We start from the raw sequence: 16,987 nt of genomic DNA, 5'->3' as shown, positions 1-16,987 counted from the left end.
CTGCGCTCATCACTGTCACTTTTTAGCCAGCCGTCCAATCAGAGTGGAGGAGGGGCGGGACAAATACAACACTGACCAACCGCCACATTTTGCTTGTATAATCTCAACAGATGACGACAACAACAAGCATAATAATGGAACAAATTCATTTAAAATGAGCCAGAGCAAATACTTTACATTGTATCGATATTTTTTTATATAGAAACAGTATAGAAACAAACTATCTGTAAAATGAGATACTAATAACACTAGGCTATATGCACGGTTACTTCCTGGTTGTAGTTAAGCCAGCTCGGGCACTTTCGGTGAACTGTTCATTCTGTAGTCGCTGTACATCGACACAAAACCATCAATGGTTGACTTTTTAATGTTGTATTCATATTTTAATGCAGTTATCACATTTACCTAATTCGCCAATAAACCAGTTTTATTGATTGCAATAAAGACGAAGCTATTGGGACCGTTTAAAAACGCTGTCCGTAATTAGACACGCACACACATTTTTTTCCCCCAGCACAAATGTTATTTTTAATGTGATGACCACAAACATTATTTGTTCATACTTCTGAGATTGTCCATATTGTAAAACCGAACGTTTAAAAATGTAGGAAATTCAACATTTGATTGAAAACACTTATTTAAAAATAAAAAAGACAATAATTACCACTTTAACCAGCAAGTGGCGGCAAAGTAGCATTTATTTGCGCATATATCAGCCATTTGCTCTAATCGTTTTTCACTTCGTTTTTGACTAAATATTAAACATAAAAAAAATAGCTAGGTTAAAAAATACATTTTGTCATTGTGAAGTATGAAATACTCAAAAAATCTTAAGAAAAACAATAACTTTTCTTGTGAATGAATGACACGGAAAGCGAGCACCACGCTTTCCCTTTGTAATCACAGCAGCTGTCAGTCAGCGCAGCGCAAGATCAATGATTTTGGCACACTTGTGAAAACAGATTTTATTCAATTAATCTAACTAAAGTGCACAATAAATATTTAATTTTTGAAGCTTTTTTTCACATAAAAGTGTGAAAACTGATGGTCGAATTGAATTTAGGCGAGGAGGAACAATGAGGTACATCTTTATTTATTTATTTTTTTTATGTCGTCTTACGTTTGAATAACTAAATTAATGCTATGCCTGACTATTTAAGTGACTATATTCTGATTATAAACTAAGTATTACACTACTGATGCTCAACACACCAGCAAATGACATATCACCGGAAGTTTTCGAGCTGGCTTACATTATTGCGGAAGTTCTAAAGAACACTTCGTGCATATAGCCCCTTCCGCGGATATTCCGTTTCATAGCAAGACAAGTGTCTCAACTGAAAAAAACCCCCCCACTGCTCTGGGCCCTAGCGCTCTCAAGCACTGACAGGAGTTTTCAGCTGGCTAAAAACACTTTGGTGGACACACAGCCTTAAAGCTCCGCCCTCTTCTGGAAAGTGGGCCGGGAGCAGCAGCTCATTTGCATTTAAAGGGACACACAAAAACGGCGTGTTTTTTCTCATACCCAAATAAGGGCAAATTTGACAAGCTATAATAAATTATCTGTAGGGTATTTTGAGGTGAAAATTCACAGACATATTCTGGAGACACCAGAGATCTTGTAAAAGGGGCATTATAGGTCCCCTTTAATGAATTGTCACTAATATTAACACAGGCTCTTTCTGAAGGTTTCTGGTAGATTTGTATACACACATTTTATTAATTAATAATAAGACTTGTTTCAGTCCACGTAAAGGGATAGTTCACCCCTAAGTGTACTCACCCTTACATCATCCTCATCAAACCTGTATGACTTTTTTCTCTTCTGTGAAATTCTCTTCCAATTTTCATTTTGGGTGAACTAGCCCTTTAAGATTAGTTGCCAACTACGATCTTACCAGTAGAAATGGCCACTGAACTAATCTACCAATGAACTAATCATCCAGTAGCTGTCCAGTGATGTTCCTCATTTGGACAGCAGAGGGAGCCACTGGAGCACTTTTGATATCTGTGGCACTGCAGCATCCAAAGTTCTTTGTAAATATGTTTAATATTTAATAAGAGCTCACAATGTCTGTTGATTATTTGTGTAATCAATATTATTGATTGTCATACTTTTGTATTGTCACAGTGATGAACTCCTTTTTGCTACTAACGTCTCATTGAACTGCTTTCACATGTATAACCTTAATTCAGTCCATTTTATATTCAGGAATATGAACAGCCATTGCCCTTGAAGAATGTCAAAGTGTGACACATCTACAGATCATTTTCATGTCTGGTTGGTAACTGTGTCTTTATTAGTGCGCACAAGCGCAGCACAACAATCACATCACAGACATTGAAGCGAACTGCTAACTCATTTTCCCTGCTGCATGCTTTAGCAGAGCATAATCAACACACTGACTTCACACAGCTCCTTTCGCTCTCTCTCCCCGCTCCCTCACTTGGTGTCTTTCTCTGATACTGGTGGCAGATTGAGAGATCTGATACAGCTCTGGTTAGCACTGGAGCTCAAAGCCCTCCGGCTGTTTCTCTTGCATATTTTGGCACGGTCCTCTTTTGTGTAAGAGACGAGAGAGTTTCTGTTATTCAGACACTCAATACTGTATAATTAACAACAGAGACAGCATAACGCACAACAACAACACAAACATTAATACGGGAACATCGTAAAGTAAATTAGTTTTTGCTGGTGTGAGCTTGGTCTCACCTCTCTTTGTATTTGTGTGTCTGTGTTGGCATATTAATGTGTGTTTATGTCTTTCAATGGTCACATTCGACCTCCACCATACCAGATCTAGGCCTCCAACAGTTCCCTCTCTGGCCTTACATTGGCTTCCCTGTGGCGTATTGTCTCTCCATTGAGTCCTTCTCCACCGAGAGCAAGATTCTGAGATGCCCACTCAACATTCACTCCTGGTTCTCACAGTCTTGCTGTGGTACTTAATTGGAAGCCCCCAGCGTCTCATAAGATAAACGTCAAACACATATAGCACCCCTGATTCCAGTTCACCAATCACCGCTGTTGTGACCGCCCGACGTGGGTTTAACTCTTGGAAATACTTACAGAGGACTCTCTCATTGGCTGGACGGGACTCTGGGTCGATGCAGCGATCCGTCAAGATGCGTTTGCCCTCAAGTGGGATCTGCCTCCGATACACACAATATAGACTCCGTTCTTCGGTCCCCATCCAGGCAAGAGTGACTGAGTTGCAGGTCCGCAACTTGTTGAAAGACTTAATCTGCAGTGTGGAGGGAAACACTGGCACAGCTCGGCGGTGGTACGCCGATGATGCCTGCATTTTGAGACAGAATTTGGACTTCCCGGAATTGCCTTTAGGAATTGACGATGAGGCCAAGGCCTGGAGCTGGATGAGGTATGACGGGCCACCATGCAACCAAATCTGGGCCAGCTGGTGTCCCACCTCCTGAGACGTCAAAGTCTGTCCTTTAGTAGAGACGGTGACCTTGACTTTACTAGTGCTGTTACAGGTGTGCAAGGTAAGGAGGCCATTTTGTTGCCACCCACGAGGCTTAAATCGGAACTTATCCCCCTGTAGATTGCTTGCGTCCCCACTCAGGGTGACCCATTTGACCTGGCCTTCCCGTAAGGACGTGACAGCTGGACGAGCCTCCTCGTGTGTGCGGGCGAAAGTGCCTGTGTATGCTGCACTTGTGCCGTTAACCCTGTCTACTATGAACACGTCAAAATAGTACTGTGTATCCGGAAGCAGGTCCGAAACCGTGCACACACTTTCGACATCCCTGCACACACATCCAGGGTCCTCAAACTTATCAGTTGTGGATGATTCCCGATCCTTGAGGGTATCTGGGTGCCGCCACCACCAGTCTTTAAGTGTTGCCCACACAATCTCCTTGCTTTGTTTGTCCCTCCTCTGTCTCTTCTGCACACTCTGTACCTCCTTTCGGATTCCCTCACGAGCAGCACAAAGACTTCGGTAGTTGTGTTTGTGGTTGACTAACACGCAATATTCATGATGTGGCTGGTGACCCTCTTTAACAACTATGGATGAGCTTGGAGCCCAGTTTAAGGTGACACTGGTCATGCCCACCCCTAGTGTGTGTACTCTGGGGTCTGATGGCAGCTCCGGGAAAGCCCCCGAGGGACCAGGACCTTCGTGGAGGTATGCTGACACCTGCGTGTTCTGCTCGTTTGATTTCAGCCGCAGGATGTAGATGGACGCCGGAGCGTAGGCAGGTCCGGTGTAGGTGTCTACAGCATTGCCGGTGTAGGTGTAAATCCTAACCTCTCTTCCAGAACCTCTCCACCAAACCTCGGGCATGCTCTTCTTTGAGCTCCCTGCAGAAATGAAGCATTTCAGATCAAGATCAAGCATATTCAAAAGCTCTAATCAAAAGAGAGCTAAAAAACATTGGCTGCATGGACGCATAAGCCTGTTTTTTATGCAAACCATCATTACTTTTGTCGGCACACTTTTAGAGGGAACATTTGGTAATCAAAGTGAATAATTTAAAGGTGTAGATGGGGACCCCTGAGTTCACAGTCTAAATGATTTATATGTCACTTTATGACTTTATAATGCTGCTTTGCCTGCCAGACTACCCCTTCATTTCAGTATATGCGCATGATTACGAAAGCAGAGTGCAGAAACGAATCACCATAAAACAAAAACAAATCATCAGGATTATTCTGGCACTGTTAAAACACATGATGCAGAGGTGTCTTCCAAATATGAATTAAGATAATTGTAAAATGCATTTTGCAACAAAATGTTAAAAATGTATTTATCTGTCTAGCATTATGAATGAATAATAAATATTTATTACATTATTTTATAATGTCAAAAAAAAAATGGTAACACTTTACGCTAAGGTTTAATTCGTTAACATTAGTTAATGCTTTAGGTATTTATTAATCTTGGTTAATGTTACATATAGAAATATATTTTTTACATTTAAAGTGTTATAAATTAACATCTAGCATGCACAAATATGAATTAACAATGAACAACAGTATATTTATAATTAACATTAAAGAAGTTAAAATTCTGTGGTCATTTACTCAGCCTCATGTTATTCTAAACCTGTATCACTATTCTATTGCTTCTGTGGAATATAAAAGAAGTTTTGAAAATCATTTCCCACAGTTTTCATCCATACAATGAATGTCAGTTGAGTTCAAAACAACGTTAGACCTCATTTTTTATTTTTCAGTTAATTTAGATTAATAAATGCTACTGTGTTAATGGTTTATTGCTGTACATTATACGTTCATGATACCTAATTCATTATCCAGTGTTAACAAATAGAATCTTATTGTAAAGTAAGTACTGTAAAGTATCATTAAAATTAGAACCAGACGTTAATGTTTATCCATCCAGACTGTGCTTGCATATGTTGTGTCTCTTTGTTTCTGTTTGAAAATGCTTTCTCTCTATCAGGGAAACAGCCTGGAGATTTGGAGATGGATAAGAGGAGAATCTTCTGTCCACAGAGGCCCTAAAGCAACACAACAGCAGTTTTACACCTGCTAATTAAATCAGTGAGCCTCAAGCGACTGCTTCGCTTCTTCATTAAAACCTCTGAAGGGATGTAACCCGTCCGCCCTTTGGATACAAAATCCCTGAGTTGTCTGTTAGCCCTGGTTAGGTCTTTGCCAGTACTCCCCAAACACACAAGTATGTGTTTGCATGCATGCACAAATATACCTTCAAGCAGACACAAGTCCATGAATAAGCATACATATACACACACAAACTCACAGTGTGCTTTTTTAGGTGGTTTATCCTTCAAGGTCCGAACAGCCAAGCTCCATTCGATGGGCACTGCACAGGGGCTCACAGTAACAGACAGCAAATCAGCTTTCTTCTTCAGTGTGAAATACAGTCTGAAACACAGATCCATATCTGTATGTATTAGACACAGCAAATATGATATGGTTTGGTCTAATTGTTCATTAGACCTTTAAAAAAATCTTATTACATATTCCATGAATAAACCATTATTGTAAAATACTGGTCAAACGATATCCTTTAACAATTTGCACCAGCCTAATCGTGTCTCATTAAAGACACTACTCTATTGTATTCATTCCTCTTTAGAATAAAAAACTTTTAACATAACTGTGATGTAATATCTCCTAATTGTGACTAATTCTCACAGTTGCGACTTCGTATATCACAATGTGTCTATATTTCCTATTTAAAATTTTCTCTTTTAAAAAATACCTGTTTTATTTTTTTACTCTGAATAAGAAACAGGCTTCTATAAAAGACCCTTAATTGAAATTAAGCTGCTTGTTACAAAATCATTGGATTTATGATTCTGAGATCAGAAACACAAATACTTTAACACATGACTGCCCAGATTTCTGAGTAAACCCCTATTCATTGTTCAGAAACTTGATCTGCTCAGTCATATTAACATTATTTAACACCAGGGTAAAATTTAGCAATGTCCACCCAACATTGTGCTGTTCCTGGCTCTGCATATCATTCAGAAGCATCTCAATATTAGAAATGAGTGGTTGAAGTTTATTTTAACAAAGTTTCTGATCATTTCAGTCTGACCTTTATAGTTTGAGCGACATGTCTTTGTATCATGAACATTTGGCATCTATATTGTACCAGCCAGTGAGTAGAAGGCTGTTTCTTATATAAAGAGGGCGTTTACATTAAAGGGTTAGTTCACCCAAAAATGAAAATTCTGTCATTAATTATTCATCATGTTGTTCCAAACCCCTAAGACCTTTGTTTTTATCTTCAGAACACAAATTAAGATTTTTTTTTTTTGAAATCCGAGAGCTGTCTGACTCCTCCACAGACAGCAATTTAATTACTAACCACTGCCAAGAAAGGTACTAAAGACATTGTTAAAATAGTTAATGTGACTACAGTAGTTCAACCTTAATTTTATGAAGCGACGAGAATACTTTTTGTGCGCAAAAACAAAACAAAATAACGACTTTATTCAAAAATCTCTTCTCTTCCCTGTCATTATCCTTAGATAAAAAAAGTTGACACGTGTTTACGTCTGAACGCCAGCTCAGTATTGTCCAACGCTGTACACGTGAGCAGCACGATGCATGCGTGTGATGCTGATGGAGGAGCCGGCCAATAAAGAATCTGCGTTCTGATGTAGAACACGGAAGCGCTGCACTGTGTTTACTGCATCAACAGTGTAGGAGACTGACAGGAAAGAGATTGTTGAATAAGGTCGTTATTTTTGTTTTGTTTTTGCACACAAAAAGTATTCTTGTCGCTTCATACCATTAAGGTTGAACCAGTGTAGTCACGTAGACTATTTTAATGACGTCTTTAGTACCTTTCTGGGCCTTGACAGTGTCAGAAAGTTCTCGGATTTCATCAAAAATATCTTAATTTGTGTTCAGAAAATTAATGAAGGTCTTATGGGTGTGGAACAATATGAGGGTGAGTAATTAATGACAGAATTTTCATTTTTGGGTGAACTAACCCTTTAAAAAGTCCTAAAAAGTTCACGCAAAAATGAATATTGTGTTATATTTTGTGTTTTTTTTTGTTTTTTTGTCCATACAGTAGAAGTCAATGGTCACCAAAACTGTTTGGTTACCAGCATTCTTCAAAATATCTTCTTTTCTGTTTCACAGAAGAAAAATGCATATAGGTTTAGAACATGAGGGTGAGCAAATGATGACAGAATTTTCATTTTTGGGTGAACTATCCCTTTAATAAGGATTAGTCCAGGAGATGACTGTTCTGGAGCAAAAACGAAAACATTATTTAAATGGACCTCAAGGGGGGAAAATTAATGCTAAAAAGTGTATGACATGACACCTTTAAATAACATGCCGCAGAGCTTCCTTGGGGACTGTTTGACTGCTGACGTTTGCACAGGTTGATCTGCTAATGAAGGTGAGGTGAAACAAAAGCAATGACTCCAGAATGACTGATCTCTGATAAGCTTCTATCGATCCATCACCGTCATTTAGATATGCATCTCCACAAACCCTAATGTTTACAGATCACAGCTGATGCCAGGTGCACCATCACTGTAGAGTGCTTTACTCAAGCAGGAAACACATTCACTCCCCCTCCGTGAATAACATCACACTGGGCAGAATCTGGTGAACCTCCCTCTGTGCATTCTGGTAACACCAGCCATTTGGCAAGCGCCACTTCCTCTGACCTTGAAAACAAGCTTGTGATGCTGCCTTCAGTCAATGGTGTTCTGCATCTTCAACTGCTCATTATATTATTTCTATGGAAATAGTCAGACATTAGATTTAAGACTCAGCGTTTGTTTAATGCGATTTAGATCTCTTATTTGCATGCCGCTGGCTCACCGGCATACCACATTATCATAATATTGATTTCATTCTTCTGGTAATCAGGTTTAACTTTGACCTTGACAATAAAATAAAGGGTCATAGTTTTAGATTGAGGGATTACTGGCAGGTACACTTCAGGTGTGTCCATCCCTTACCCTTTTAATGCAATTTTTAGTGAGAGATTCTGTGTGGAAGGCACAGTTACAATCTTTTAATAGATTAATTAATTTGATTTATGATCAGCAGCTCCTGCCCTGTGGCTGCGCATTGAAACTCACATCTCTCTCTTTCTCGCGCTCAGTCTGAAGCCTGACACCACCTCTGTTACGGGTGAGGGAGCAGTTCTCACTGTGATTCTCACTGGCTAGTGTTGCTAATGGAAAAAGAAAGCTGCAGTTTTAGTTGGGTTTGGGTTTAGCTATATATTGGGTTTGACAGATAGGAAACTGAGAAATATGTGGCATGATTTTAAGCCCATTAACGAGAATAAAAGAGAAAGGAGACAACTGACTCCATCATTGATTTCAGAATGTCACGAAAATAGTTTGTGTTTCTAGTAGAGTGAAGCATAATGTGAATGTCTCTGCTACAGACATGAAGCTAGACACAAACTGTTTACAAGGAGATATTGTACTTTCACATGGACTAGGTTTTTTATTTGTGAGAAAAAAATCTTCTGGATCAGAGATTTCTAAAATTATTTAATATTTGCACCCTAAAGTGTTATTATTATTATTATTGATAAACTATTTTAATATGTATTCATATTTTGAATTAGCTTTTATTTTTATATTCAGTTACATTTTGTTTGTAATTTTATGTGCTTTTGTCATTTTTATTCTTTTTTTTTATATTTCTATATAGCTTCTGTATAGCTTTAACTTACTTGTATTTATGTTTTAGTTTAGTTTTAATTTTAATACATTTAAAACTTATTTTACTTTTTAATTGATTAATTGTTCTTATTAATTTTTGTTTTAAAGTTTAACATTTTCATCTAATATTTTAATATTTTATTTCAATTATCAAAATGTTTAATAGTTTTGGTTTTAGTTAAAAAATAACAACACTGACCCTAAATACTAAATACTTTATATTGTGAAAAATAGGAATATTATAAATATGTGTAATACTAATTAGTAACATTAATAATAATAAAAATAATATTGTCACAGGTTGGCTGTGTTGATAATTCAAAGATGATGTGTGATGCAGGATGAACGAAAAATTATAATACTTTTTTAATAAACATGAAGAGAATACTAAACATTCACAACGTAACCTTAACAAAAGACAATAAACTGAAGAAGGCAAAAGGCTTAAATACACAAGGAAGGTAATCAACAGAACAGGGAACAGGTGAGGATTAGAAACTAATGAACGACTAGAACTCAAGCAATGACAAAGACTAAAGGCCTATTTGGACGGTAATTGTTTCCCATGTGGACGTCCATAAAAATACATTTGGATGGCAATTCAGTTATAAAACTCATGCATTCGGATGGCGATTTAGTCATGGTGGAGGAGCAAGTTTTATGATCCAACGAACCTGGGAATGCGCTACTGATGTGGTCAGTCGCATAATTGTCTGCTGTATATAAAATGTCATATGTTTTGAATAATTAGAAAAAAAATATCATATTTAATTTAATAATAGGAAAAAAATATCCAATTTATTATATAATTATTTAAATCTCCTGTTTAAAAGTATAAAGACAGAAATGCTATAGTTAAAATGGTGTTCTGTCTTGTATTTTATCTCAAAATGATGTCATTTTAAAAATGTGGAAATTAGCGGAAATAAGTTAACACAGCCTCTTATTTACATGCGGTAAACATAAAGCTGCTTGGTTTATATTTTTAATGTATACAATTGCTGCCATAATAACAGCCCATTTTAAATGTTTATATGTTTTTCTTCTCTTTCTCCTTTGAGCGGTGATGAAATGTTTTTCTTGTAAATACTTTCCAGCATTTCAATAATAAAAGTGAAGGCTAGATCTTTAAAATGCATCCAATTACAGCAAAGCACAACAGTTATTGTATGGTGCTCATCAGTGGTCAAAAAGGATTTAAACAGTGAATTTTTAAATGATCTCTTCTTGATTCAGATGGGAATTAAATTCCAGCATGACCTAGGTGTTTAAAAAAAAAAAAAACAGTAGGTAATTCAGCTGGGGATTTTTACGAGGGTGGTGGAAGAAAAACACTAACATTCTGGATTCGGGCGGCAATAAAATCACCAACTGGCCCCTGTGCATGTTGAAAATACCTTACGACCCAATGAGAAACAAACTAAACAACTAAAACTAAACAAGACAGTGAGAACTAAACATGACTGTGACAAATATCAGGAAATATTTATTAATATTTAGTTAATATTGTATTTTTTTTTCTAACCACCATTTTGTACCCTATTGCAACCTCCTGGGTATTTGAAAACCCCTGCTCTAGAGGACAGATATCAGTTTACAGTGATTTCAGACGAGTCGATTTGCTGCTAAGTGATTATGCAGTATTAGCAATCTTTCTCTGGAGGACTACAATGTTGATTTACACTCTTACACTCTTCCATTTCTTCTCTACTTGAGTTAGAAACTGCAAAACATACATAATCAGTGTTTCTCTTTCATTCTTTTCCTTTCTGATTGACCAACTTGACCAATTTTAATGTACCTTCCCCTTATTGGTTAAATTCTTTATTGTCTATCGCCCACCAGACCCCCTTACCTTCGAGCACGTCCTTTAGGCAGATGTACTGGTGTGACCCTGTTCTCACTCAGCCATGTTGTGGGGTGTAATGTCACTTCATTTTCAGGTGCCAGGGCATTGATGGTGCCAGGACAAGAAAAGAGGGCCATGGCCAGGCAGAGACACCAGGAGAGAGCCATCCTTGTCCAACACAAACGGCCACTCACTTGCCTGGAAAACAAAGAATGTAATTTTTAAACAAGAGGTAAGAGCCTTTAAATGCATGTTTTTTCACCAGTCTTTTGATAGTTTTGAATATTTCACTAAAAACCACAAGGGTGACATCAAAGGAAAACATGGACTTTTTAAGTTTTAACTTTGAAAACTATTACATTAAAAGACTTTTGGTGAAGAAAGATTTTCATTGACAACTTAAAGCACATCAAGAAAATATTAAAAGGATAGAAAATGAAAATTCTGTCATCATTTACTCACCCTCAAGTTGTTCCAAACCTGTATGAGTTTCTTTCTTCTGTTGAACACAAAAGAAGCTATTTTGAAGAATGTTGATAACAATACAGTTTACGGTAGCCATTGACTTCCATAGTAATTTTTTTTCCTACTATGGAAGTCAATTTCTACTGTCAACTCTCTGGTTACCAACATTTTTCAAAATATCTTCTTTTGTGTTCAACAGAAGAAAGAAACTCATTCAGGAAAGAAACTCATACAACTATCCCTTTGATTACATTTTATAGAACTACCGTGATCAGTTCTCCTTTCATAAAGACAATATGAAGGGAGCATTTGAATTCTCATACTCAGTATATAATAAATTTGATTAAGAAGTTTGACTTCTTTACATGATTTATTGAGCATATGCTACATCTGCCATGTTGTTTGACCTGTCTGACCTTCGACCTATGGCATACTCACAACACTGTTAGAAAAAAATGTGCAAAAATGGTACCTTTAGGGGTACAACAGCTCGTCACTGGGGCAATAGCTTTAAAATGTAAATATTTGTTGGTTTAGCACTTAAAAAAACAGTCTAGTCTGACTCAGTTATTTGCCATTTTTGTTTTTCAACTTTTAGAAACTGATGTCCTTTTAGCTCCAGTGGCCACTGGTTACACACTTCACAATCTCCGCAGACACAGTATTTCATCCAGATATTGTTCATCTACTACTGTTCTACTCATCTGACACACTGCTATTTGCATGCTATGTTATAGAGAAGTATGCATATTCGTACTACAGACTGTAGTAAAAAGCTGATTTATCGTTTCTTGTCAGTCAGTCTATCTATTTAGATAACAAACGTCCCATGCCTTGGCTAATGAAAGCTCTGAGACAAACGAGGACATCTGGAAGTTTCAAAGGAGCTGATAATTCAGCAGAATTTTGACATTATCTCATTTCACAAAAAGTAAATCCATCATACTTAAAACATCTGCCTTGTCCTTGATGTGAAAGTTGGAGATAAACTGCCAACTTTAAATTAAAATTAAGATTAAAATCTTCTAAAACCTGTCAAAACCCAACTCTGGCGGCTGAAATCACATTCTCGGGTAGATCTGCACTCAGGGCTGATGTGTTAGATGACAGTGCTGTTATTTATCTCACAAGGTGCTGACAAACTCACTGGTGTTTAAGCCGACATTCAACACAGAGGTTATTCATTATGGCTGACAAGCGAAGAACCGAGCTATCAGTCAATCAGTTCATTCTCACACTCCATCTGTTGTGAGGGCAAGATGAGAGAGAGAGAGGAAAAACGCGAGAGGATGAGGGAGAGAAAGTTAGCCTCATCCCAGCTGATGATTCATTGATAGCAGGAAACATTTGCCTTTATTCAGAGAGAATTATTTATATGAGCAAAGAAAATTTGCTATCCGCTAACACTCGCTGCTCTCTGCTTTGACACTCCACACAGAAGCCTCGCGCTGCCTGCGAGACGAGAGCGGCACTTCAGCGATGCCTGGCAAAAACTCACTTGAATTTATGTCTCTATTTTTAACAGGCGACATCAAATTGGTTTACTGTGGAAATAGAATTCAACTCCTCTTATTATGTACGAACAGCAGGCTGCTTTGGTAGTATAAAAACCCATCGACAAAAAGAACAAAACCGACCAAAACAGCACCTGGAGGTAATCTGAACACCGCAGAGCAGCGGCTGTGGGGGAGAGTTGAGAAAGTTTGAAACTCTCAGATGTTCAATCGGTGTTTATCTGCAGCTGATGGGCCCAGTGATGTGAGTTCACGTCCCCGGAGAGAGAGAGGCAGCGATCAAAGCCATCGTGCTGAAAAGTGTCCCCATAACAACACGCATGGTTGTCGCTGGGGAAACGTTTCTCCGTAGATCAGATGACAGGCTGTGGAGTGAACGCGCATGAGACACGTCGCGCGCTCTCATCACCCAACCTCTGCTCTGATTATGACTGCTGAACAGGCCCTCATTAGAAACAGAAGAGAAGGATGGAGGGGGTGGAAAAGGAGGATGCAAGGAAAGTGTGAAGAGAGGAGAGAGAGAGTGAGATCGGAGCGGGAAAATGTCCAGGAAGATGAAGAGAGGGATTAAGAAAGGTGAAAAAAAGACAGTGAAGGTGAGAAAGAGAGGATCAAAAGAAAAAAAAGAGGTAAAAGGGAGAGTGAAGGTGGGAGGAGCCGAACAAGGGCGTAGGAGGTGAGAGAGAAAGACAGGAGGAGGAAGGGATGGAAGGAAGTGTAGAAGAAAAATGGAAGACTAAATTGACACGTGCACATAAAACGAAAAAGAGCTGGACGGATAGTCATAAAACCTCTGGGTGAATCTCATAACGAGTCAAGAACATGTTTGAATTAAATTAAATTTCATCCCAAAATCAAAAGAACTGTTTTACATTAAGAAAAAAGCCATTGAAGTTGTGTTTTTTTTTTTTTTTTTTTTGCATTGTAATGGTTACACATCATTTTCTGCCAAAATTCTCATTAATGTAATGCAACAATATCAATACTGCAATGCTAAAAAATATAATATATATTATTTAAAATGTATTATATATTTTAAATATTTTTCAAATTTATATTATTATTTTAAAATGATTAAAATATTTATATTTAAATACTTTTTTAAAAAGTATTTATACACCATGGTGGTGTTTGCTGTAGGCTATTTTATTTTATATGAATTAAAAAATGTAAAAAAAAAAAAAAAAAAAATACTGTATTGCAGTAATGAGAATTGCCATTGAAAATAATAGGAGTGGGGTGTCTGGACACATTACGGTAATGATAATTCGTAGGGAAAAATGCTTAATTGTCATATGTCATAATGCAAAAACATGATTTATTTTGATTCCCTGTGTCTCTAGTACTAAGTCTGTCCATTCAGTAAATCTCACACCAGTTTTATTTCTCTCTTTATCTCTCAATCTCTGTGTTTACTGTGTTCGGCGATCTCGTATTACTGTACACACTCACTCTCTCGCTCTCGGTCTGTTAGAGAGCTTGTTGATGGTGTTGGTGGCTGTGGTGTCATGTGACACATGCTCTTTGCAGGGGTCCTGACTGCTCCCAGGGGAGCCAGATATAAAGCGAGAGAGAAAAGAAGGGGGAGAGGTAGAAAAGAGAGAAGGAAAGACAGAAAAGGACTCCAAACTTGAATGGTATAGAATGAAAACTGAGAACTCATGCAAAGATGTGGGCCGTAGGGGGGTAAATAGACAGAGACATACTCAAATGGGGAGAAAGAGGGTTTAGTGAAAGATTGGGGAAGAGTAGAAATATATTATAGAGCTCATGACTGACTTTAACAAATCAAGTAACACTAATTGCTTTGTCTTTCTTTCCTTTCTGTCTCTGTCTTTCTCAGAATTGAATCAAGCTGAATTCAGTTCAGAGACGCATTACTGTCATGGTCATGCAGTTACAACACTACCACAGCAAGTTTAATCTTAATTTTAATGTGTTATCATAAACTATGTACAGAAGATATGTTATCATAAACAAAATGTAATTTTTACATTTTATATTATTATTATATTTTTTTAGTATTTTAATGTCAGATTTATTTAAATATGTTATATATTTCCTATTTTTATATTATGTTTTTAGATGTTACATTGTTATGTTTTTTTTATTTTAATGTATTAAATTTGAATTTTATATATATATATATATATATATATATATATATATTTTTTTTTTTTTTTTTTTTTTTCTTTTTTTCTTCTAATATTTTTCATCTGCGCTGCAGGAGTTTCTTTTTTTTTTTTTTGCCCTGTTCTGGATTTCCATGAAACTGAACCACCATCCTAAACCACACAGTATCTCACTGCTGTACTTATGGGCTATTTAGTGGTCAAAGAGACGTGAGTAAGAGACACACAGAAAGAGAGGATGATCACAGTCTCATGTAACAAAGTAATAGGAAAAAGAAAACAGAGATTGAAGAAAAGGGTTTCCCATATACTAAACATTACTACTTTTACCTAAAGCAACTTGCATTCAAGATTTTCGTTATATCACTTTGTGTTTTCACATTGAATCGAACCCATGACTTTGGCATTGCTAGCACCGTGCTCTACTAGTTGAGTCCCTGACATGTAATCACAGACACACAAATCGCAATCACCCGTACTTACCTCAGCCAGCGCTCGGGACCTCCACTCTGAAGAAAGAAAGGAGGAGAGGTGAAGAAGAGCAGAAGTAAATGGGTCTGATGTCTTCTGCACTGGTGCTCAGAGTCATAGAAACTCCCCTGTCCTGCTGGAGTCCTGAGGATAGAGGGAAAGAAAGAAAAAAAGAAAAACCCTCCCACCCTTCTCCTCTCCTCTTTCTCCCTTATCCTCTCTCTTCTCTCGTTTCCACTCCTTTTCTCTCCTCTCTTTTCTCCCCCCGACCCAGATCGGTGCAGTCTGATAACTGAGGCGCGCTAGTCAAACAGACACATGCGCGTGTGAACTGTGTGTATGTGAGAGAGAGAGAAAAGAGGAGGAAGAGATAGATGATGGCTAGAAGGATGTAGAAAGTCTCTTGGTGAGGGCTGTCGTTGCAAGAGGGATGGTTGAGTGTGTGTGTGTGTGTGTGCATGTGCGTGGAGTAATTGCAGAGAGACTTGGGTAGGGTGTTTGGAGACGTGTGTGTTTTTGAAGATTGCATAGGGATGTGTTAATTACATTTTGGGAACCAGATAATTTCCATTAATTCTCATAGAAACCAAAAACCTTAAACTTCATTATAAACAGTATATATATATATACTTCACGTGTATAATAAAAATAAAGTTTCTTTACTGGCATCAATGGTTCCATGAAGAACCTGCTACATCCATAAAACCTTTCATTGCACAAAAGGTCCTTTATAGTGGAAAAGGGTTCTTTAAAATGTTCTTCACACTAAGAAAAAAATGTTTCTTTCAAGAACTGATCACTGGAAAGTTCTTTGGGGAACCAAAAATGGTTCCATATGGTATCGCTGTGGAAAACCCCTTTTGGAACCTGTGTAGTTGTTTTATCAAAACTAGAGATATAGATATTTAAATATAGGCCTATATTTTTCATAAATACATCAGCACTGAACATAAAGTCCCTCTACAGCAACACCTGAAGCGTGGGTGTGTGTGCATTTGTGTACGTATTGTTCTAAAGGTCAAGTGCTCTTCTCAAAGAGATTGAATATGTACATGTAATTGTAAGTGTTTTTCCCGAACTCGACACTGTGCCTCTTTCCTCCACACAATGCTATCTCTCCATCTTCCACCCCTCCCTCACATTCTGTCCATCCTCCACAGCAGAATGAAAAGGGCTATTTGCATTGTGTGTGTGTGTGTTAAGCATGTCTCTTGGGCCTTTTTGAATGTGTTCTATGGGTGCTTCAGCCATGCTATTGAAGTAATGAGAACACTCCACCCATCTGGTCATTGTGTGCGTGTGTGTATGAATGTTTGTGGCTCCAGCATCGGTCACAAGTAAAACCAAAGCTCATCCAGGATTAGATTTCCCTAAAACATTGATATGTC

At 37.7% G+C, this 16,987-nt stretch overlaps 1 protein-coding gene and 1 long non-coding RNA gene across 3 annotated transcripts in view; one reads left to right on the top strand and one right to left on the bottom strand.

Moving 5' to 3' along the window:
• LOC127498962 (uncharacterized) overlaps positions 1-16,987 on the top strand; it is a 425,088-nt gene that overhangs the window by 159,455 nt on the left and 248,646 nt on the right. The gene's annotated exons all lie outside the window — the stretch shown is intronic.
• On the bottom strand, positions 2,278-16,027 carry ndnfl (neuron-derived neurotrophic factor, like). 2 transcript variants are annotated; one of them, XM_051868968.1, is made up of 4 exons: positions 15,612-16,027; positions 11,024-11,215; positions 5,748-5,872; positions 2,278-4,324 (listed from the first exon to the last, which is right to left on the bottom strand). In XM_051868968.1, exons 2-4 carry the CDS (start codon positions 11,182-11,184, stop codon positions 2,907-2,909), a joined length of 1,704 nt encoding a protein of 567 aa, XP_051724928.1. In that variant the 5' UTR covers positions 11,185-11,215; positions 15,612-16,027; the 3' UTR covers positions 2,278-2,906. The 2 variants fall into 2 exon arrangements, with proteins under 2 accessions (XP_051724928.1, XP_051724929.1); XM_051868969.1 differs by lacking the exon at positions 15,612-16,027 and adding an exon at positions 13,131-13,499.

The sequence above is a fragment of the Ctenopharyngodon idella genome, chromosome 17, assembly GCF_019924925.1.
Source record: "Ctenopharyngodon idella isolate HZGC_01 chromosome 17, HZGC01, whole genome shotgun sequence".
Classification (NCBI taxonomy): Eukaryota; Metazoa; Chordata; class Actinopteri; order Cypriniformes; family Xenocyprididae; genus Ctenopharyngodon; species Ctenopharyngodon idella.
The sequence above is the reverse complement of the archived record's forward strand: the minus strand, read 5'-3'. Positions and strand labels throughout refer to the sequence as shown.